This window comes from Erpetoichthys calabaricus, chromosome 12 (genome assembly GCF_900747795.2).
Source record: "Erpetoichthys calabaricus chromosome 12, fErpCal1.3, whole genome shotgun sequence".
NCBI classification, from domain to species: Eukaryota; Metazoa; Chordata; class Cladistia; order Polypteriformes; family Polypteridae; genus Erpetoichthys; species Erpetoichthys calabaricus.
Window position 1 is genome coordinate 7,905,678 of NC_041405.2, and position 23,624 is coordinate 7,929,301.

At 37.3% G+C, this 23,624-nt stretch overlaps 1 protein-coding gene across 4 annotated transcripts in view; it reads left to right on the plus strand.

Annotated features, from left to right (window-relative positions):
- The window catches only part of LOC114643076 (NKG2-A/NKG2-B type II integral membrane protein-like), a 63,247-nt gene extending 41,918 nt beyond the window's left edge, over positions 1 to 21,329 (plus strand). For all 4 annotated transcript variants that reach the window (XM_051934727.1, XM_051934729.1, XM_051934728.1 and 1 more), the window contains 2 exons: positions 20,442 to 20,477; positions 21,092 to 21,329. In XM_051934727.1, coding sequence (XP_051790687.1) covers positions 20,442 to 20,477; positions 21,092 to 21,261 — 206 coding nt within the window. In that variant the 3' untranslated portion in view covers positions 21,262 to 21,329. The remainder of the gene's footprint in view (positions 1 to 20,441; positions 20,478 to 21,091) is intronic.
- The last annotated feature ends 2,295 nt before the right edge of the window (positions 21,330 to 23,624 follow it).

Here is a 23,624-nt window from a genome sequence, read left to right on the forward strand (position 1 = left end):
AATGAAGACAACTCGGAGACTTCAGAACAGACAGCAGAATTAAGCTTTATTGTATGGTGCACATAGAGACTCATCTCAGATGAAACAATGAGCCCACAACTCAAAGCAACTCTTACATTTATTACAATTTATTACGCAGGTTCCACATCAAGCATGACAACACAGATGTTCCTGTAGCAGCCAACTTCAACAGCCATGGACACTGGGAGAAGGACTTTAAAGTCACAAGGCTTACGGGGCAACTTCAGAACACAGCAAGATAGAAAAAAATGGGAAGTAAAACTCATGTTAAAATTTAACACATTACAACATGGTTTGAATAGAGACATGGGTCTTATGGGCAGATATGAGGATTGTTTGCATCTCTCGGACTGTCCTAGACAACCTGTCTACAGACCCACATTGTATTGAAACACTCATCAGAATCTTCAAAAGACATTGTTGAACAGTCACCTTATCCAAAGATCTTGACTATCCATTGTTCTCCTCTCTTGATAAATGAATCTTAGCCTGAAGAGGTCTATTAATGTTTTACATTTAAGATGTCTCACTTAAAGGTTTTCCAATGTTGTTATTTGTCCTAGTGTGTATATAAACACAGGGAATTACAGTTTCTGTATTACATGTCGCCTGAAGAAGGGGCCTGAGTTGTCTCAAAAGCTCATATTTTGTAATCTTTTTAGTTAGCCAATAAAAGGGGTCATTTTGCTTGACTTCTCACTACATTCTTATCACACAAGTTAGTATCCATCCTCATCTGACTCCTAGCATTCCACTGCTCTAGTCCTGCCTCTAACTTATTCCACCAATAATTCTTAGTTGGGGGGTATCAAACCCTTCTTATATGTTTGACGAGGACTATTCTTGCTTGCTACCCTAATTTACAGCCCAAGAGTTCCCATTCTCTCACTAAGCGAGAGGCCCATCTTTCTCCTGCATGTTTAACTTTTGGTTTAATAATCTATTAGTGGTTTCAAGCTCATACAGAATAATAAAAAAAATATGCAGACATAAGTCTTTTTAATTCTAACTCTTACATCTTAATGCTTACTAAAACAGGGTGTCTACCATTCTCATGTGCTTAAAATACTTTTCTAATACGTAGAGATGACCAATTTTAAGAATACAATTTTCTGCTCCACATCAACAGGCAGAACCTAACAATTAGGAAATGCAGTTGAATTTAGAAACAAATTAAAATCATTATAAAGCATTTAATGGGTAAAACAACTTATGAACAACAATTACATTCTAAGAAAAAGCAGCTATTAGGTATATACATACAAACTGATTAAAACAATTAGGCAATAAATGAAAACAAATAATGAAAATAAAAGAGAACAAAAGCATGGGGCCCCTGTGAGATCCTCAACACATGGCAGCAGTAGCGAGTATCTCAGATCATGAGTGTCTGAGCATTTCTCATCACCCGGACATCATTGACTGGCAAAAGTCAGATCCTTTCCATTCTGTACATGGCCGAAACCACATTTCCTGCTGTTGTTCATTTCTGTCAAGACTTGATGAAGACACAACAAGACAGGTGACCCAGCAGGTCCGACGGGCTTTCAGGTACGAGCTTCCTCATTTGCTTGATTCAGAACCCCTTTATTGCTCATGAAGAGTTAATTGTGGTGTGCATTGCAGTTTTTTGACAGTTTATTGTTTCTTTTAAAAAGGACAATGAGGTGAGATAAAAGGAAAAACGATTGTTAAAGGTGTAAAATTGCTAAAATGATCTTAAGTTAATGCAGTAGTGGCTGTTACAGGTTCAAATAATCAGAAGTTTAACTCTTTTTCTACTCTTCTGACTCACAGACATTTTTTAGTAAAACCTGCAAATAATATATTTATTTGTTTATTTATTTATGACTAGCAAAATACCCGCGCTTCGCAGCGGAGAAGTAGTGTGTTAAAGAGGTTATGTAACCATATATATACATAAACATATATACTTATATACATATCTACATATACACATACATATACACATATCTACAACATATACATATATCATATATATACACATACATACACACATACATACATACATATCTACACACATATATATATATATATATAGCAAAATACCCGCGCTTCGCAGCGGAGAAGTATGTGTTAAAGAGGTTATGTAACCAGATATATACATAAACATATATACATATATATACATATCTACATATACACATATACATACAAATATATACATATATATATATATATATATAGATATAAATATAGACATACATATATACATACATACATTCACATATATATAATATATATATATAATATATATATATATATATATATATACTGTATATATACATATCTACTTATTGGCTCCTGTATTTAGGATATAGCGGGTTGGATAATGGATGGATGGACATTTGTATGCATAGACCTATTTGCCCGTTTTCGTTTTTTTTCTTTCTTCAGTAATATTTCAGCAAACCCGGAGCTTGTCAGTTCAAATCCTGGTACTGACACCACTGTGTGACCCTGAGGAAGTCACTTCACCTGCCTGTGCTGCAAAAAACAAAAGTAATGTAAGAAATTGAACCTCAGATGTTGCAAGTTGCTGGAATAAAGGCATAAGTAAAATAGATAAATATGTATTATACACATAGGAACTATTAATTTATTTTCAGTTAAGTCATCTGCAGCAAACTTTTATAAATGAGGGTTTCTCATTTTTAGATAGTGCAAACTGTTTCTTCTTCATTGACATTTTCTCTTGGAGAGGTTTTTTTATTTCATTGAAAATTAAAGCAGCAGCTGCCAAAATATGTAGCTTTCTTATTAATTTTTCAACATTGTGTAAAATAACTTTATAAAGTAACATAAAAGGTTTAAATACTGGTTATCCTTTTACACTAAAATATTACTAAAGTGAAACAAAAAAAGTAAAATGGATATGTTCTTTTTCTTTAAGGAGATTAAATATTACTGAAGAAAGAAAAAAAAAATAAAACAGCCAAATGGGGCTATGCATACGAACTTAAAAGGTTTAAATAAAACAGAAATATATATTTTATTTTTACTTGCTTAACTTGTGGAGGGTGTATCCTGTAGCAAAGCCCTAACTTTTTTCGTGAAAGCCCGTTTCAGTCAATAAGTCTTAAAAAAAGGTGTAAAGATATTGACAATAAGCTAAGCAAACCCAGGAAGACATGGAATCGTTTAAATCAAGTATCATTACATCTTCCTTTCTTAAAGAGAAGTAAGGCAGTACTTATAAGCTTACATATTTATATATAGACATACATACATACATATATATATATATATCAATATCCGAAGCCGTGCAAGCACACTCTTGAGAATGCAACGTATAGTTGTACAGAAGAAAAGCAATCTTGCCTCAAATGAATGGCAACCTTTTGTAGGTCTATGAACTTAATTTAAACTTTAGGTTTACACGGTGCTTTCTTTCCGAAGTACCTGCACTCATGAATATGTCTGTATGTGTCACTCGGTCAAATCCACGCGCTTCGCACCGGCGAAGTACCGCTTTTAAATTTTTATTAAGAAGAAAAGAAAACCTTTTTAAATTGAGGGAAAATATACTAATAACAGTTTGTTAAGGATCTGTTTTTTTGTGAAGCTGCCTTCACTCGAGTGAGCACTTTGAGCTGACTTGTTGGCCAACTATAAGCATTACCTGGTAGGTAACCACCCATTCAATCAGATTGTGAATCAGACTACGAATGCCGTGATTGTAATTACCCCGATCTACATGTTGTCAAATAAACGAACCACACGCCGTGGCGCAATTTTAGGGACTTCGCCTGTAGCGCTGACGTCCGAGGTTCGATTCCCGTAAGGGAGTGAAGTGAGTGGCTGGTTACCTACCAGGTAACGTTTATGGTTGGCCAGCAAGTGAGGTAACATCAGCCACGGTGCCTTCAGTTGTGAGAAGCAGATCATAGAATGGTTGAAAATTGTTTACTGTCAAATAATGCAAAGAGTACACGACACGTCTTTCCCCCTTATTCTTGGCTCATCAGGCGTACACACTCACTGCACTCGCTTACGGTAATCGAACCTCGGACGTCAGCGCTAGAGGGGCTTCGCAGCAGTGAAGTATTGCTTTTAAATTTTAATTAAGAAGAAAAGAAAACCTCCGAGGTTCGATTCCTGTAAGGGAGTGAAGTGAGTGGCTGGTTACCTACCAGGTAACGCTTATGGTTGGCCAGCAAGTGAGGTAACATCAGCCACGGTGCCTTCAGTTGTGAGAAGCAGATCATAGAATGGTTGAAAATAGTTTACTGTCAAATAATGCAAAAAGTACGCGACACGTCTTTCCCACTTATTCTAGGCTCATCAGGCGTACACACTCACTGCACTCGCTTACGGTAATCGAACCTCGGACGTCAGCGCTAGAGGGGCTTCGCAGCGGTGAAGTATTGCTTTTAAATTTTAATTAAGAAGAAAAGAAAACCTTTTTAAATTAAGTCTTAAAAAGAGGTGTAAAGATTTTGACAATAAGCTATGCAAACCCACCAAGAAATGCAATCGTTTAAATCAAGGCGCGAGTTGAAAAACACCATCCCATAATATTAGTTAACAATTAACACATTTCTATATGTATTGTAAGCATACAATACAACTGATAATATGTTGCGCTTGTTTATCTGGTGTACCGACATTTTTGCGCGTTTAACGTCTGAAATCTAACGTGGTTTGTGCCCTTCAGAATGAAAACAGTTTGCATTTACCTTTTTAATAAAAGGCGAGCTTTTAAGCCTGAGAAATCACCCCGTAAATGCACACGTTTAATTGCACATGTGTTAATATGTATGCTTACACAGTATTAAAAGACACTCAAAAATTAACGTCATTTACCTTCGTTCCCGCGTTTGACTCGTGCTGTAAATCTTTTCCTTGTTTTTTGTTCACGTGATTACGTAGGAGGCGTGATGACGCGATACGTGACTCCGCCTCCTCCATTAGAGTATATGGACAAAAAACAGGTTCCAGTTATGACCATTACGCGTAGAATTTTGAAATGAAACCTGCCTAACTTTTGTAAGTAAGCTGTAAGAAATGAGCCTGCCAAATTTCAGCCCTCCACCTACACGGGAAGTTCGAGAATTAGTGATGAGTCAGTCAGTCAGTCAGTCAGTGAGGGCTTTGCCTTTTATTAATATGTATAGATTTGAGAGAGCAAACGACTGAAATCATAAGCCGATGAGACACATTGCCATGTCAGAGAGATTCCTGGAACTTCAGTTTTAGTGGAGTGGACGGCCCGTATGGAGGACTGTAACTATTGTTCATATGAAAAGGTCACAATAATAAATTTATATATGTATGTGTGCTTTCATTACATAACTTTCTAAACCAGGAAATTGTTTTACAAATATAAAAAATAATCAATGATTATTTTTATTTAAAGAACAGCTTTTTTATATTTTAAGTAAACAGCCAAGTCAGACATTTTCTTTCTTTTTAATTTTCTTCTTTGTTCAGACCAAAGTGTGTGTATATATTTATTATTTAAAAAAATACATACATAAATAGGCACATATGTAAAGAGCTTTTGTAAAAGGCTGGGAACACAAAGTTCTATCTATGAGGGACGCTCAAAAAGTTTCCGCACTTTTGTGTTTTCATTGGAAACGCTGATGGCGGGAGGAGTAGTAATGAGGCATTAAAAAGTTGGTATGACGCTGAGAAAACTGGGTTGCAAAAAGGAAATTGACTGTGTAGAAAAGTGATTTGTTTTTGAAATTCTTAACAAACAGAGTTTAAAAAAAGTGCAGAAACTTTAACATCCCTCTTATTTTATTTATAATATCAAAATAATAAAGTAAAAAAAAAAAATTTTAGATTTGTTTCTCTTTCTCTTGAGTCTTTGTAAAGTTTGCATTTCCCCTTTAGTCTCGAGTATATACCCCTCTCTATTACCGAGGCTTTAACTGCAGAGCCCCTTCTGTACATTTGACTGCAGACTTCTAGAGGAGCTTCAAATGTAAAATTGAAGAGATAACGTGATCAGGGGTTACTCTGGCATCCCAACTCTGGAACCTTTTTTTTAGTATAATACTTCAACATTAATATGTAGGCAGTCGTTAAAGGAAAAATCTGTCACTTTGATAATCTTGTAAAGTTTTTTTATGTCCATGATGATCTCTTCAAACAAAAGAAATGCAGCCGGACTGGAGGACACAAAAAGTGAACTGAACTGCACTGAAACCAGGGATGACTGTGGGAGATGAACATATTTTTAATGTTGCAAATTTTATGAACACATTATTGAACATTTTAAATGTTATTCTTGTTTGAATATCAAACATGAGATGATTTTTTTACTTTGAAATGTTGCACAGTGAGATATTATTTGCCAGCACACAGCTCAGTTCTTCAGGTCGATGTGTTTGCTTCACTGATGATTTGCTCCGATTTTTTGGAGACCCAGAGTACAAACATCCTGGCTTGGACTCCTGAGAGTTTTATTTGAATTCAGTTCTGGTTCACTTACTCTTTGAAAGTGCGCTTATAAGACCATCGTGTAATACGCTATTATAGATAATGTAGAGTTAAATTCAAAGACCAAATGATGAGCATCAGGAGCTCAAATACAGCAGTGTGATGCTGAAGAACCCTTTGAAATGTGCCCTTCTGCTTTTACATTTCTAGTGCTTACAATATTTTTTGCTAGACAAGAAATTATTTTAAGAGAAGAAAAAAAAAATCAATACGAAAATATATTAATTTGTTTAACATCTGTTGTTATTAACTATGACCAAATATGGACTATCTAAAAATTATTATTTATTTATTATTATATTAAAAATTTAAATGATAACATTTGAGAGTCCATTTATCTTAATTAATCAGTGTAACTAATTTAATATATTTTAGTGATTAAAAAAAACCTGTTAAATCCAAACAACCAAACACACAGTTTCATAAAGGTCATAATACACAAAACACAATGCAATAAAAAAATACAATCAACATTTCAAAAAAGAACATTAAAGGTTAATGCTACTACTACTACTAGTAATAATATAATATATTGGCATGGTTATATAATACATATAATATACATTATTATATATAATATCATATAATAATGGCATATTGATAAAATATGTTGGTATAGTTATATTGTAATATTATAGTAATAATATTTATCATTTTTTAATTAATAATGATATAGATTAATTGTTCACTTTAATTGATGATGATGATAATGCTATATTATAATTTAGTTGATGTTATTGCTATACATTGTATTTGAAAACACATTTTGAGGGATATCAGAGCAATATTCAAATATCAAAGAAGTAACAATAAAATACCAGAAAAAAAGAAACAGCAAATAACCAATGTGAAAATATAAATAATCTGCTCTCTCTATAAAAAATCCTAAGCCTAAAAGTGCAACGATTTTATGTGACGTTTTTTGTCACGCTTTAAATCGGCTTATTTTAAATCCTACATATACAGTATATGTTGGGTATCATTCTTTTTCAGGATTTATTGAATTTTAATGTGATGTTGTTAGATTTTCAGATTCATATTCAGTTTTTAAATTCTAAACTAAAAAACATCAAGAACTCATATCCTGCGATACAAGACTTTGTGCCAAGAGATTTAACCACACTTGGGGCCAGAAATAAAAGACAAAGAGTAGGACAGCTGCTGTACAGGCTTTTAAATGTTTGAACAGCTGCAGGAGATGCAGATCACACGACACGGCAGCAGCAAGCCAGCAGCTCATCGAGCAAAGAGGAGGTAAAAAACCAACTGTATTTGTTTCCCATTGTATCATCGGAGAAGTGACCGCATCTCCAACGCGAGCGGCAGAGACATGAAGTGGCTGGCAAGTAGCGCAGGCCGGGGTGGTTGGTGAGCAAAGCCCCTAGTAATACCATAAAGGAAACATAGAAAGCCATAAATGACACTTAAGACCGTGACAATGCTTGCCTACAAAGTTAAGTTTGGAGTTGTCTCCTAATAGAAGTTCTACTTATTCTTACAGAGGCACACAATTCAAAGGCAAAGCATTTTGAGGGATTAGCGCCTGGGACACTACATGCTGTGTTCACATTGAGCAAAGGAACAACAAGAAAACAAGAAACATAGCAAATGTTAGAGTAATAGACGATGAGGAGTAACTGTAAGTCACATCCTACATGATAGGCAACAACAACAAAATTTATTTCTATGTCACATTTTTATACATGAAAGGAGATCAGAATGCTTTAACAATAATACTGTAACGGCTAAACAGAGTTACAAAAGAAAGTAAATGCTGAACAATAGCTATTGATAACAGGTAAGTAAACATCCTCCCTCAGCACAGTCAGCATAGTCCCAAACATATGAACTAGCGAGGTGCTACATGGTACTGGCCACAATAGGAGTCTAACCCCCAATATATTTTGGATAAATTAAATCTACATCGATGTGTGCAATGCAAAAAATAATAAACTGAAGGAATTGCTTAACACGCAGTTAATCAAAGAGCACAAACACGTCTGCATAAAGATGTCTGAAGGTCCAAACACTGAATGACTCCCATGAATTAAACACTGTATAAGTTAAGGGGGGCTGAAATATAAAATTACCCTGTAATGGAGTATGTTTGAAATGTTTTTTTCATTGGTTCCATATTATAGAATAAAATTAAATTACAGTTAATCTACTATTTAAATTAAATAAACAGTTAAAAATGATTAAATACAAGAAACTGCTAAATTTCAAAATATAAAAATTACAAATAAAAACAAAGCCCGATAAAATCAATGAATATCAAGAAAGAAAAACAAAAATTAAAGCACAAAATAGCAATAAAGAGCCAAGAAGTAAAAGACAAATTCAAAACTCCAAAATATACAAAGATAATTCAATGGAAAGAAAAGAAACACAAAATTACAAAACTCAAAAATAAGGGGAAAAGATTACTAATGCAGAATAAACGAGTAAAGCCCAATTCTAGGATATAAAGTCCAAAACTCTATTTCAAAAACCACAACTGGAAAACCTGGGAATCTCAAAATGACACGGTCAGAGATAACAAAACCAAACCAAAAACAAAGGATACAACTCTGCATTAATGCTGTCATGATCCTCAGTTTGGCACATACGTGAATATATTTTCCCTATTTTTGCACACTTTTTTTGTTGTTTCTTTATTGTAACATTTTTACAGTGACATCATCATGCCACCATTTTGTTAAAGGCGTTCTTGTTTCAACACTGCCATTTTGTGAAGGGGTGCATTGGCACCACCACATTGTGGAGATGATCACGTTATTATCCAAGTGATGTGTGACTTGTTGTTATTGCCCTCCTGACATAAAGATGGCAGCACATATTAATGGGTGGGGATTTGAGCAATTTTATGTTACTTAAGTTTAACCATATTATTTAAATGTTACCATCTTTTGTTTCTGCGAGACACAGGTATGTAACCACATGTGGCACTTTAATGATGTCTTCACAAGTTCCATTATAAATACACTGGCTCTGCAATGCAACTTCATCCCTCTGTGGATAAATTCTATTAAAACACTTTCTAGAGTAGTTTGTTTATTCATTAAATAGGCCGAGTGCTAGAGTTCATTTCAGACTTCTCTTTTTATTCGCCCTCGTGTTTCGTTTGCTGGTTGTTACAATCTTTCCTGTTCAGACCTTACCCAGGCCCTCATTATGAGCCTGCCTGACGTGAAATCTCCTGATCTCCTTACATCTTACAATAATTTGTGGAGATGCGGTCTCAACAGTTAGGTTTAAGGCATTCATATCATTGCTAGAATCTTTACTTCATTCTTTTGACACTGACTTCAGTTTTGTGTCTTGTATTTTCATGTCCGTTGTTATATGGCCTTATCTGGTTTGCTAAACTTTGCAGGTTCTTTAACCAGGTCTTTGTCTTTTTCTCATTGATTATTCATATCCTGGTTTATTTTCTTATATTTTTGCCTTTTTACTATTTTGTGGCTCATAAATGCCACTGCTAAGCAGCAGATGTCGTGTGTGCCTGAAGTAGTCCTTAGGTATTGCAACAAGATGAATATAAGCTCCTGAGGCCCATTTTCTAATCATGCTAGTCCATCATCAAACAAAATAAACAATCCACAACAAAATTAAATAGAAGTGACGACCATAACTGAATTAAATAAAAAAAGAGAGAATTCAAATTTGCAAATTAATCAATTAAAATAAGGCTCAAACAGAGCATGCTGGAGAACCAAAGAAAACAAAATACAAAGGGAGTCAAACAAAAACACTCACACACCTCAGGGTGAGACCCACATGAAAGCAATACCAGTGTTTCGGTTAACACCTGTTCTGTTTTAGTTTAGGTGTAAATTAAAATGATATTCCTGGTTGCCAGCCTTTGACAGATAACCAAATATAATTCAGTCTCAGCCCTCTCGACTGCTATGACAACATGGTGTTCATAACACTCTTAAACAAAACACGATTGAAAGTGAAGCCTAACTAACTATCGTTCAACATCAACTGTGTGTTGTGTCACATTTTAATGACGACTCTTCATGCTGGTGGAACGAGCATCCTACCTCCATCTAACTCCCTCACTGTATTTAAGAAGTATTTGAAGACTCTTATTTTGTGAATATCTGTCTAATTGGTAATGGTGTTAATAGGTTCTTATAATTAAGAAAAGATGAGCTAGTCTTTTGTTGTTCTCTTTGGTTTAAAGTTCTCCACTTGTGATGATCACTTCTGTAACTGACCTTTAACAATACAATTCCCAGACTGATATTTGCTCAATTAATTTTTGTAAGTCACTTTAGATAACAGCATCTGCTAAGCGACCAAATGTAAATGCGCACATACATGTCGAAGTGAATATTAGGTTTTTAAATGATATCTCCTAATTGCAGTATACATAGAGAAAAGGTAACCTCTCTATGTATAAAATCTAATGCCCGTCTGTCTGAATGTCTGTCAGCTTTTCACGAGAGAACTACTTAACAGATTTAGATTGGATTTTTTTCTATAATTTGCTTGAACATTCTGGTTGATTTTGTGACTTCTCTCATCGTGTTAAGTATTATAGTTCAGTTCCAGCAGCGATTTTTTAATGTGAATCCAAGAGACAGGCTGCGGGCCGAGGGAAGGGAGAAGCGTGACGTCAGGAGTAGGGAGCTGGGCAGGCCCTTCCTCACCACGTGTTCAAGTGTACCATGCCTCCACTTAGCTAGCGATACCGGTTTGTTAAGCGGACATTATCATCTAGAGATTATTAAGGAGTAACGTTTCATGTTTTTGAGGGAGAGATCACAGCTACATATGTTTTGGAGGGTAGCTGCAGATTGCCACAGAGATATCACAGCCACGTGCTCTTCTCCCCACGTGGGGTATGCACTCCTTTCAGAGCTGAACAAGATCAGATAAAGTGGCAATGTTTGACGTTGGACCGTACCTATCTTCCGCTTGGCTAGACAAACTTTCCCAACTTTTTACATCACAGCTATGTTCTCACTACAAAAATATTGTATATCAAGAGGCCCTTGTATACAAAAGCTATCAATATAAATTCTTCTCAAAACAAATGACATGCTTTCATTGATTTTTTAAGTTTGTCCTGTTTCACTACTACACAGGCAGAGCCACAGGGGGCAGCTAGTTATAATATAAAATAGTTTGGCAAGATCATCTGTTTCATGGGAGCAAAGTGAAACAAAGATGAGTTTAGTGATACTTGGGAAACTCTGATGCCATCATACTGCACTTCTTAAACAAAAACACACCAAAACAACTTGACTAAGAGTGCATACATGGATTACAAAATGAGTTTTTTATACGTACAGTAAAACTTATTTTGTCCAGTGTCACACATGCGTGTTTAGGAGACAGCTAAAGGGCCTGAGTTCATGTAATTCCACACCAGACCAGGGGGTGGCGAAGTGCACTAATTCTCTCTCTCGATTCCTTACAGACCATTCTAGGGAAATCCCACTCGGCTCTGGGGCAGCCAATGACATCACTTCCTGTTCTGATCCTGATGACATCATTTCCCATACTGGCTTTTAAACCGCCATCTTGTTTCCAGTAAATCAGTTCTGTTTTGGACTCAGTCATGTGAACATGTCTGTGCTTTTGAATCAATTTTGCAGCCAGGAAAAATTATACGGGTGGCTGCCCTAAACCTTCTCAATGTCTTTTGGTTGTTTTTGTGACAGTGGGGTAGTCGGCAGGATGATAGAATCCCAGAAGAAAACGGGACTGGACCTGAATCATGACCAGTATGGGAAGTGATGTCATCAGGACCGGAACAGGAAGTGATGTTGTTGGCTGCCCCAGAGCCGGGTGGGATTTTCCTAGAATGGTCTGTAAGGAATCGAGAAAGAGAATTAGTGCACTTCACCACTCCCTGGTCTGGCATGGAAATACATGTACTCAGGCCTTTTAGTTGTCTCCTAAACACACGTGTGTGACAACAGGTATATGTTCCAAAGTATTATGTATTGTGGAAATTAGGATATCCTGAAATCTCTTTACAATGGCTCTCAAACACCTGCAAACAAGGTGCGGCTTTCACCCATTAAGATGTATAGTACATGTATACATCAGTATTATTGATGAGTGGTGGCTCTCAGGATAAGGATCTCTACTGGTATCTTGAAGGTTGTCCAATCAAAGCCAAGGCCTTCTACCTGAAAATAGTTCCAGGGGTGCTGAACAATGGCTGACCCTGCACTTGGGCCTCAAAAGTTCATGCAAAAAAGACAATTTCCCACCTGAGATTAATTAAGTAAATCAAATTTTTTTGGGAGTTTTTTCTTGTCTTCTTAGAGAGTCAAGGCTGGGGGGCTGTCAAGAGGCAGGGCCTGTTAAAGCCCATTGCAGCACTTCCTGTGTGATTTTGGGCTATACAAAAATAAACTGTATTGTATTGTATTGTAAATGCAAAATACCTGTGTACAGCAGTGTTATTTTGTGGGCAGCTCCGGCTCCATGCTTTTAAGTTTCAACTGATGCGGACACAGCACTTTGTTTCAGTTCAGTACAGGCAGGGTTAGAACAAAGCATTGTTTGAGTAAAATAAGGCTTAGCCAACACTTAAAAAGAGCAAGACAGAGCCCTTACATGTGGTGCATAGTTTGAGACTGGTGAGATCAAAGCATTGTGTCTTGCTCTCTCATGCCACCTTGCATGATGGTGCAAAAGGGGAGAGTACAGAAGACACACAGACACGACCTCTCATTCTCACACCACCACACCAGAGGATGAGACAAATAGCTTGGGTTTAAAGAGAGAAGTACATCTTGACTTTTCTCAACCTGCTGTGGATGAAGCCGAGTGAGAGATAAACATGTACGCCTCTCATTCTTTCCCTTGCCCATCTTAGTCACTCTTGTGCCTCCTCATGCCAGAGTGAATTAAACTCAGCAAGAGAACATTGGATTTATTTTTTGGAGTGGATGAGAGGGAGTTACAGTACCTAGTAAATGCAAGAGACATTCATGAAATTTCATGAGACGGATCAATAGTAAGAAAGTCCCCTTTCACTCACTGTATTTTCTTTTCAAGTAGGTTTCAAAAGAGTTTCTTCTATGCTGACCAGCCATGGCACAAGCAGCAGAAATTATTGAAGATGGAAGTCAAGATGAACGCACGGAACACCCAGACATTCAGCAGCCTTCAGGTACCACTTCTTGTTTAGTCTTTCTCTCCATTATTTAAATAAAATGAGATTTTTCATAAAAAGAAAATTCAATCAATGAAGATATGAAAAGCCTAACTGTGTTTTCACCCATGTGTTAGTGTATGCTCAACCAGGTAGGCATCTTTACAGATTGTGGTCATTCAGGACACTCAGTTACCGTTGATTCAGAAAGTATTCAGAGCCATCTACACTTTATTGTATTGTTAATTTAATTTTAAGTGAATACATTTGCCATTTTGCTCATTAATTTACACTTAATACCCCATAATGACAAAGTGAAGACATGTTTTCAGAAAGGTTTTCAAACTGAATAAAAATCAAAAACTGAAAGTTCTCATTCAAAGAATTTTTCAGATCCTTTGCTGCGGCACTGCATATTATGCTCAGGTGAATCCTGTTTGCTTTCATTCTCCTTGAGGTGTTTCGAGAACTTGATTGGAGTGCACCTGTGGCAAAGTGTATTGACTGGACCTCACATATAGAATGTCCCACAATTCACACTGCATTTCTGGATAAAAACTAAGCCAAGAAGTCCAAGGAGCTCTCACTAGACCTCCATAATCAAATTGTGGTGAGGTGTAGATCATGGCAAAGATCAAAGCAGTGACTTCCTGAAAACTCTACACTGAATGTCAACAGAGAAGACATCATTCTTACAAGATCTGCCTCTATCCCTTATTCATTGCTGAAGAATATTGTCTTTAATTCAAGCGCACAGCATTTTGGGTGTGATGTCTTTCCTGTTAACATTTGATGCCGAGATTTCAGGAAGTAACTGGAATAATTCTTTATTAATATTTTTTAATTTTGAACATTTTGACCATACAAATGAATATCGGATATACAGTATGGGTTATTCAACATGAGTTACAAGAGAATTTTTTTTACCCCTGTCCAGTTTTGGTTACCTATCTACCCCATTGAGTTAGAATATCCAGACGTATTTTAAAACTAAAGTCTTTAAAAACACTCTATATCAAAAAATCAGTCATTTAATTTTCCATTCATTCATCCATTATCCAACCCGCTACATCCCAACACAGTGTCACGGGGGTCTGCCGGAGCCAATCCAACACAGGGCGCAAGGCAGGAAACAAACCCCGGGCAGGGCACCAGCCCACCATAGGGCACACACACCAAGCACACACTAGTGACAATTTAGGATCACCAATGCACCTTGAGTTGGAATATTCAATATTTAATTTCTGTACAAAATCATGAGATTAAAAATTTTTATCGGCCACCACTAAAAACTCAAACCATAAAGTAACAGTTAAAAAATTAATTTTTAGGTGGTGTATTCCTTTAAGGTGTGTTGCCATGTAGTGCTACCAGATAAGTATGAAAATATTAAATATATCCCACATTATCTTGCTCAGAGTCTCTTACGTTCTCATGTGGTGTATACACAAGGTAGCCTTTAGATCCTTCAGATCATCCTTGGTGACCCTCTGAAGTTCACACCTTGTCCAAAAGACAGTTGAGATGGACCAACTCTAAGGCTGAATAATCTTTTTGGTGTTCATCATATTACATTGAGTTCCAGTATAGAAGAATCCTTAACCTTTGTCAAAGTCAGATCACAAAGCCAGTCCAGGATGAGAAGAATACCTTCATTGACACGTACATAGAGCCACTTTGTACATGGAAAGAGATGACTGACTTACAAATGATGGTAACACTGTACCATTTCCCCAGGAGAACAGCTAAACCTTGTGTTGCTGCACGATCAGAAAACTGCTCTTTCGAGGTAACGTGACCAACGCTCGTCCTTATATTTGACCCTTCACCACATGCCCCAGCTCAGCATCAGACAATAAGCATTACCACGATGAAGAAGAGGAAAAAATATATTCATATATATTTACATATAGACAGAAAAAACAAGCAAGTACCTAACATAGAATCAAATACAACCTTTCACAGATTAGGAATAAGATGTTCTCGCCTAAGATAAACCGGTTTCCCAAATTGATTTACTGTCCCTACAGTTTTTGAGCAAGATGTAAAGTGGAAGCCTCATGGAATATGCTGGCCGTCGAGAAAAAAGAAAAAGAAAAACGTTCTGTCCTACCGGTCCAAAGAGTCGATTGCCCCGGTGAAACCAAAAACAGTCAGTTTTCAGTAATGCGTCTCCCTTGTATCGCCAATTGAGAAAAAAAAAACTTCTTCCAGCAAGTACATTCTTGGTGCTACCTTGTTGCTTCTCCTTCCTCCATTGCACAGTCTCTCTCTCTCTCTCCCCCCGCCCCTTCTATTCCTATTAAAAGTCTTCAGCACTAATTGTCCTGTCCATGTTGTGACCTCCCCATTAAAGGTGTATTATTAGTAACCCATTTTCTTGAAGTGCACCCTAAGGAGCTGCAAACTGGCAACGAGACAATAGCACATGTGGCACCCGCTATAACACATCTTAAATATATTTATCAATTACAGAAGTGTGTGATTGGTTTCATTTCTCATGTCCTTGCAAGTTACTGATAAACAGGGCCCTTGGAGTCAGGATTCTGCTACACTCGATTATGTTGGTTCTCTTATCAGTGCTTAACCTTGAGCTAAAGTAGCAGCAGGATTGGGTCACAGATCAACAGGCTTTAAATAAAATGCTTCCTAAGAGTGCTAAAGGCAAAAGCTAACAGTTAACAATTAATTAATTGCACTTATATAACGCTTTTCTCACTACTCAAAGTGCTCAGCAATTGCAAGTTAAGGGCCTTGCTCAAGGGCCCAACAGAGCAGAGTCCCTTTTTTGGCATTTACGGGATTCGAACTAGCAACCTTCTAATTGCCAGTGCAGATCCCTAGCCTCAGAGCCACCACTCCACCTAGGTAGTGTGGAATAGGGCGACCCGGACACAGACACTATTATTATTTACACTAATATGATACAATAATCCAAAGTGCACCACAACACAAACCCCAACAGTCTCCCCTAAAGTCCAGGCTTCTCACACAGCCTCTTCTCTCTTTGTCTCTCTCACACACCAGGCCTCACCTTGCCGCCTCCTCTCCGACCTCGTCCACCTCCTCACCTGACTCCAGCCTTGATTGAAGGGAGGCGGCCCTTTAAATAGGCAGGCGGCTGATGACCACACCCGGCCACCTGCCACAGTAGGTAGAAGTCATTCAATATTATCAATCAATATATGATCAAAGTGTGAAAAGCCTATTTATCAGTTAAATTTAACTTTCACACCATAAAAGTATTTTATACAATTGGCTATTTACAAACCTACCTTACTGACACTACAGAACATAACATTCTCAGACTCGCTTCAGAGTGATGGGATGCATACGGTCTTGATTGGGACGTTGTTTTGTGTTTGCTCAGCCTTTGCCTTGGCTTCTAAAAATAATGGAGATATCATTTGAGGTGTTTTAGAGATCAAAAAATTAAATGATTGATTTTTTGATAGAGTGTTTTTGAAGACTTTAGTTTTGAAATACGTCTTCCCGAGAATCGGAATCCCCAATTCATAGGTCCTGCACATTTTGGATATGCGGGAAGAAAGCCAGAGTACCCTTAAGAAAATCCACACAAACACATTAAAAATGTCTAAACTGCACAAGAATACTGTCCAGGAGATGAAGGTGAACCCAGGATTCTGGATCTGTGAACTTTTACTTTTTATTTCTGGTTTATGTGGATGTGTTATTGATGGATATTAAGTGTCTTTACATTGTAAATCTTCATTTCTAAAATAAAAAGAATAAAAAAATGTTCAGACAATTACATTCTGTACTTATTATTTTTTGTAACAGTGACACAAAATAAAAAGTGGCTGTGCCTCATTTACTTTGGACTCGCCTTTGGCCTCCTGTTGGCAGTAGGCTCAGGACTCAGACTTTTAGTACCAGGTGGGTATGTGTGGCAAATTGATTAAAAAACTCCAATCCAGAAGCTGGATGACCAGGTTGATCTCTTAACAAACTTTCTTTAATTAAAGAATCATAAAGAGCTTTGGGCTCAAAGTTGAAGCTAACCTTGAATGGGATGGCAGTCCATTGCAGTGTAAACCAACCCACACCTGGGCAATTTAGATAGATAGATAGATAGATAGATAGATAGATAGATAGATAGATAGATAGATAGATAGATAGATAGATAGATAGATAGATAGATAGATAGATAGATAGATCGATCTAGGACTGTGGGTGGACATCAGAGTGCTGAGAATCACCCACATGAACACAAGGGAAGCAAACTCTTTACAAATGACTTCCTCGGATAAGTAAAGAAGTAGGGTCCAGTCACCAGAAGTGTGACACTGCTAGACATTCTCACCAATCTTCACTCTCAAGAGCTCAAGCTAAAAGACATGATGGGTAATTTGACAACAAAGGGGGTGCGCAGATGGGTAAGTCCAGTAAGACAGGACCTTAAAACAGAATTTCAGTAGCCAAGTGTTTATATGGTCCTATGGTTAAAGGACGCAACATAAACTTGCCTGAACAAAACTTTATTTTTGACAAAATATTTGTCCAATCTGCACTCTTAAACAGTCAGAGGGCTGCCTGGTACTGACACCACTGACCGTTTAAACATCAACAACAGAGACATCTTATGGTAGACCAAGTGAAGTGCAGTATTAAGTTGCATTGCATTGACTGCTTTTCCAAGTTTGTTCTTTTACTACAACATGGACTGACATCCAAACCTTAAGCCCTTATTTTAATTTTGTACAGAATATTCCTGCAAATGTGTGAATGTATTCTAGCTGTGGTGACGTCAGAAATACAAATGAGACAATCGACATATTAAAGTGAATACAGCAAAACTCATCATATAGGACGAGTGGTCTTTAGAAATACTGATGTCCGATTTCCTTCACCTGATGGAAGTTAAATCTGTGGAATCCGTTATTTGTAAACTCTGCAGCCATTCCCATACCCCTCAAAAAAAAAACCAAGAGAAATTAAAAAAAATTATTAATAAACTAATGTTGCCTTTTTATTTTTCAGCTTTTACAGCTTTTTCGCAGTGTGAAGTTGTCTCAGGTAAGTGGCTTTTATACTTAGTCTTCACTCAAATAGGTCGCATGACTTTTCATCCAAATTCTAAGTCTCTGTGTAGAGCTGTTGCATTCATTTCTATGAGTTGTGTTATTTTTGGCAATACATGTCAAGTCACTGGACAATAAGAACTTTAACTCTATTATAATAATTAAATATCAGATCATTCCATTTTTGTGATGTAACCTCCTTTTGTAGTCATTTATTGCTCTACCTTTTAAATAAATGCAAATTTTCCGTCACCCCAGTTATTTTTTTTGTCCAGCACAGGGCAGCCAATCAGAGGGCAGGTTCTAGCAGGGTGTATTCTGAATGGCAGGCCTCAGCCTCAACATTTCACAGCAGGCTTGCCAGTTTTTCATGTCATGGCCTCAAATGTTAGGATTTTTATTTTTTTATGTGCTCCTCAGCATGGCTCGCTTTAAACCTGTAGTCCTACAAACAGCCATCAGTGTACTCAAAGATCAGCAAACACAATGGGAACAAAAGAAATGTGGACAGATGGGAGCAAGTCGTTCAGTCCATTCAGTTTACTAGACTGTGAAAAAGATTTAAGGGTTTATTTTCAGACAACATTCTCACATTCCTAGAAAAAGGGTGTTGTGATCCAACTTCAGTTTTTAATTTTCTATACTTATTTCTTGGCCTGAAAAATAGATATTGCTTTGGGGGTTATAGAGATCATGAAATTACATTTATTTTTGGAATTGAAATGTTTTCACTATGATAAACACCTATTACTTTCTCCTGCTGTGCCATTTTGTTTTTCTTATGGGTGATATGATCTACAATTTTGTATTCATGGGTATATGGACTTATACTACTCTGGAATATTTCTATGTGGTTACTTATATATTATAATGTTTCTAAAACAAAGTGATTCTGTATTTCATGGTTGTGCTTTGAATATGGGCAATGCCATGTTATGGTGAAACCGGTTACCACAAAACAAAGTTTCAGACGTTGCTGTCTCTTACGTCATTGGCGTGACACCTTAAGATACCTGTGCAACAGGCCATTCAGTAGCCTTGATTTGGATTAAATCACAATTAAAACACAGTGCAAATTTCTGTCCTGAATTTTTGGTTTTTGATTGTTCTGTTTCCCCCTTTGACTTGGATTACTGGTTAGCATTTAGGCTTTGCTGCAAAAATTTCATCTTCTAAGTTTCAACTGGTTTCTGGTTTGAACTGTGGTCCTCTTTTAGTAGAATATTTGTTGTCTTGGTTTCAATTATTTCAATTATACAAGGTCACAAAGGTGGTGCCCCAACTCTGTAACATCATTGTATCTCCTCTTTTACACCATACTAATTATACATTAAATTGATATGAAAAGGAACTCTCTAGTCGATCAGTTAATTTTCTTTTGATCTACTACAATTCTGCAATGTTACTCCTTTTTTTTTGGTTTTGTAAGAATTTTTAACACTTTTGGTCTTCCTGTTCGACCAGCAAGCAAAACTTGCAGAACAAGTTTTTTGTGCTATCCAGAGTACCAAGAATAAAAATGAAATAAGTAAATAAGAACTTCAGAAACATGAAAAATGTTTTACATCCTAATGGTTAAGTTATCTAAATATCTTATCCAGATTGTTTTTAGATGTTTTCAGTGTTTTCACATTAACTACACTCCATAACCCTTGTGAGAAGAAGCTTACCGAGTACTTGTTTGTGATGCAGTGCAAAAGTGTGTTTGTAAACTTAATGTGATTATGAACGGCTCGTCACCAACCCCAACTTTCATTCTCTCATTTTTATTTTTAAAGTTTATGAAGGAGATCACACACAGCAAACTGAATCAAGTAAGCGCTTCATATTTCTCATCATTATGAGAATGACTCAGGCAGAAAAGAATGGCCGCAGTCATTGTCTCGCGCTGGCTTTCATGCATACATTCTTTATGTAAACATTAATAATTTATCCTGAATTGAATCCTGTTTTATGTATCCCCACTGAGAAGTAACTTGTCACTTATGATCTGATGATGTCTTTTAAATGATTTAGAAGGCCGAGGCCCAGGATTTGTAGGAAGTCTTTTATGTAATCAATCCTGTCACTGGAAAGAAATCTGCTCCGACGCTACCCTGCTCAGTTGAGTGTCCTCACATGGAGTTGCTGGATGTAAACTTGGACCGCTGGATTCAGAGTACAGAGTCTTATCTGTCTTAACCAGTTGACGTAAAGGAGAACTGGCCACAAAAGGGGTGCTGCCCAAGCAGATTTCTTATCAATGACAAGTCATTTGCAGTAATAAAATTAAAATGACTGCACACACCGGCAGGGTGAATTTAGCACGGCCTTCGATGTGAGAGTGCCATCCTTTTGTTAGGAGGTCTAATACACCTCTCGGTGGCACAGGCTGATCTGTCTACCGCTGTTGGTGACACACAGTGTTCTCCTCTCTCTTCAGGTGCAGATAAACCCAACAAATGCTGTCCTGATCTGTGGATTAAACGCAGAAAGAACTGCTACTACTTCTCTGTGAATAAAACAACATGGGAGAAAAGCAACTGGCAGTGTGGCTCTCATGGAAGTCAGCTGGCTGCAGCAGAGGATGAGGAGGACTTGGTAAGTCATGACGGCTGACGTGAAAGTGTGCTGCATTTTTCAGTAATTTGCCATTACTAACGTCAAAGGGTAAGTTAAGACTATTTTTCCTAGTTCCAGTACCTGGGGGGAAATATGAAGTTTGCATGTTTTATGTGTTATCTTCATTCGTCAAACGTTGGTATTAGATCTTAGATCACTCATATTTGCTCCTTATTATGGCGTACTGTCTGCTTTATTGTCTTCTGTTTCCATACCCTGCTTGTTCCCAGACAATAGGCTAACTTGCTGCTTTTATTTTTCCATCTTGGTCTTTCTTTATTTCTTTCTTCTCTTTCTTTGTACCATGCTCATAACAAAACATCAGCTTTCTTTAGTCTGCAAACGACTTTAAAACTTCAAACTGTGACAGTCACAACACACTTACTCTGCTGTGTGCTCTGCATATCATACCTTCACACTTGAACTAAAACTTTGTCCTGAGTCACAGGACCTTCCTGAGAATGCCTGCAAGTTGAGATGCTGGGTAGGTGAAGCACTTCTCTCTCCTTCTATCTCCTGTCATGCATGTTCTCTAGATCACAGGCCACATCTCGCTACTGACGGCCTCTTTTCTTTTTATTTTCTCCTTGCAGGATTTTCTCATTGACTACTGCAGATCTTATTTCACTTTCTGGATTGGACTCAAGAGAAACCCTAAAGAGAGCTGGACTTGGATTAATCAGCAGCTTTTCAATCTCAGCTGGTAGGTGACTTTATAACAAATCTACCAAACCTCTAAACAGAGACACTACACACTTAGCTGGATCTAAAACTGAGGCTGCTGTTCTGTGCTGGATCCAGGAGCCATTTATAATTAGTCAGGTTTTTCCCCTCTAATGCGCTAAATAATATAACAACAAGACAAAATGGAAAAAGTTATAAAGCACAATAACAAAAGGAAAAAAGTGTACTGATACTCTGTTATATAAAGTACATAAACAACACTCCCTCACCAAATTACACTCAAAAACTTTCTTAAATATATCTTAGTTTTGTACACCATTATCTTCCAGTGTATTATCTACAATGCTCAAATTCACGTGCCTTTAACACAAACACCTTGCCATGAAGTACCAAAAAGAGTATTCTGAACATCTGTTCACCACCGTCACCAGCTCTCGATGGCCAGGCCTGCCTCACATCCTGCCTGTCATATTCTCAGTTGGACTTTTCACATCTCATCTCACATCATCCTTGACGTTATCCCCTTCAGATTATTGCTGCCTCACCCCAATCCCTCTCCTGCTCACCCAACTTAAGGTCTGTTGAAAACTCTCAGGCTCACTTAAAAGAATCTTCTTCTCTTTCCTTCTTATTTTGCTGATCGATGATTTTATTTCATCACCCTGATCTCAGCAGTCTCACTTCTTTTATCTCAGATTGCTTGCCTACACCTTAGATCCTACTCTTTCACCACTTGATCTTTTCACTAAGTTATGTCTCACTGCACTTAAAAGCATTTCCATCCTCAATACCCCTACTGACCCAACAGCAGTCTGCTACTTAACAATCACCCTCACACTTCCACTAATGATTATTCACTTTAAATGAGACTGGAAGGCGCATTATGCTTCGACTTAGATGAGCAGATCTTAAACACCAATACAAACTACGATATTTATGTGGCAGTAGCACAACCTCTCTCATCCTCAGTGTTGGGGAGCCTTCATTTGGCATTACTAAGTTGTTCTGCATGTTAGATTGGTGTCTCTAAACTGGTCTTGTAAAAATGAGTGCTTGTATGTCATTGTGCTCTACAAAGATCTAGCATCTCCTATTGATAGTGTTATGTTGTGGATATCATAACTTGTTGAAAGAGAATGATCCTGCTACAGGACCAGTGTTTACTAATGTGACAGATAATGCGGATGTAAGGGGGCTTTATTTATTGTGTTCTTCATAGAAAAAGGACTACCAGTTAGCCAACACACACACACACACACGCACGCACACACACACACACACACACACACACACACACACACACACACACACACACACACACACACATACATCTTTATAGAGCAGCCAAACAGAACACAAGTCCCATACAGAACACTCCACTCCAAATTAATAATTCTACAGGGCATGTCACACAATACATTAGAGACTGGAGAAGCTCTGGCCCATGTGACTGGATTGGGGGGGGATGTTCAGACTGTTAATAGATGACATTTTAAAGCCAATTGATCTTTTCTAACTTTCGACCATCTCTCATTTCATGACTCCCATCAAGGTAGAATGTCTTTTTGACTCACATGTAGGTGTGATTTTTGACTGCTTTATTCTGGGGACACTTGTTGGTCATTTCTATGGATTGGGACAACAGACGAATGCCATTCCCAGTTTGCCATTCTGTA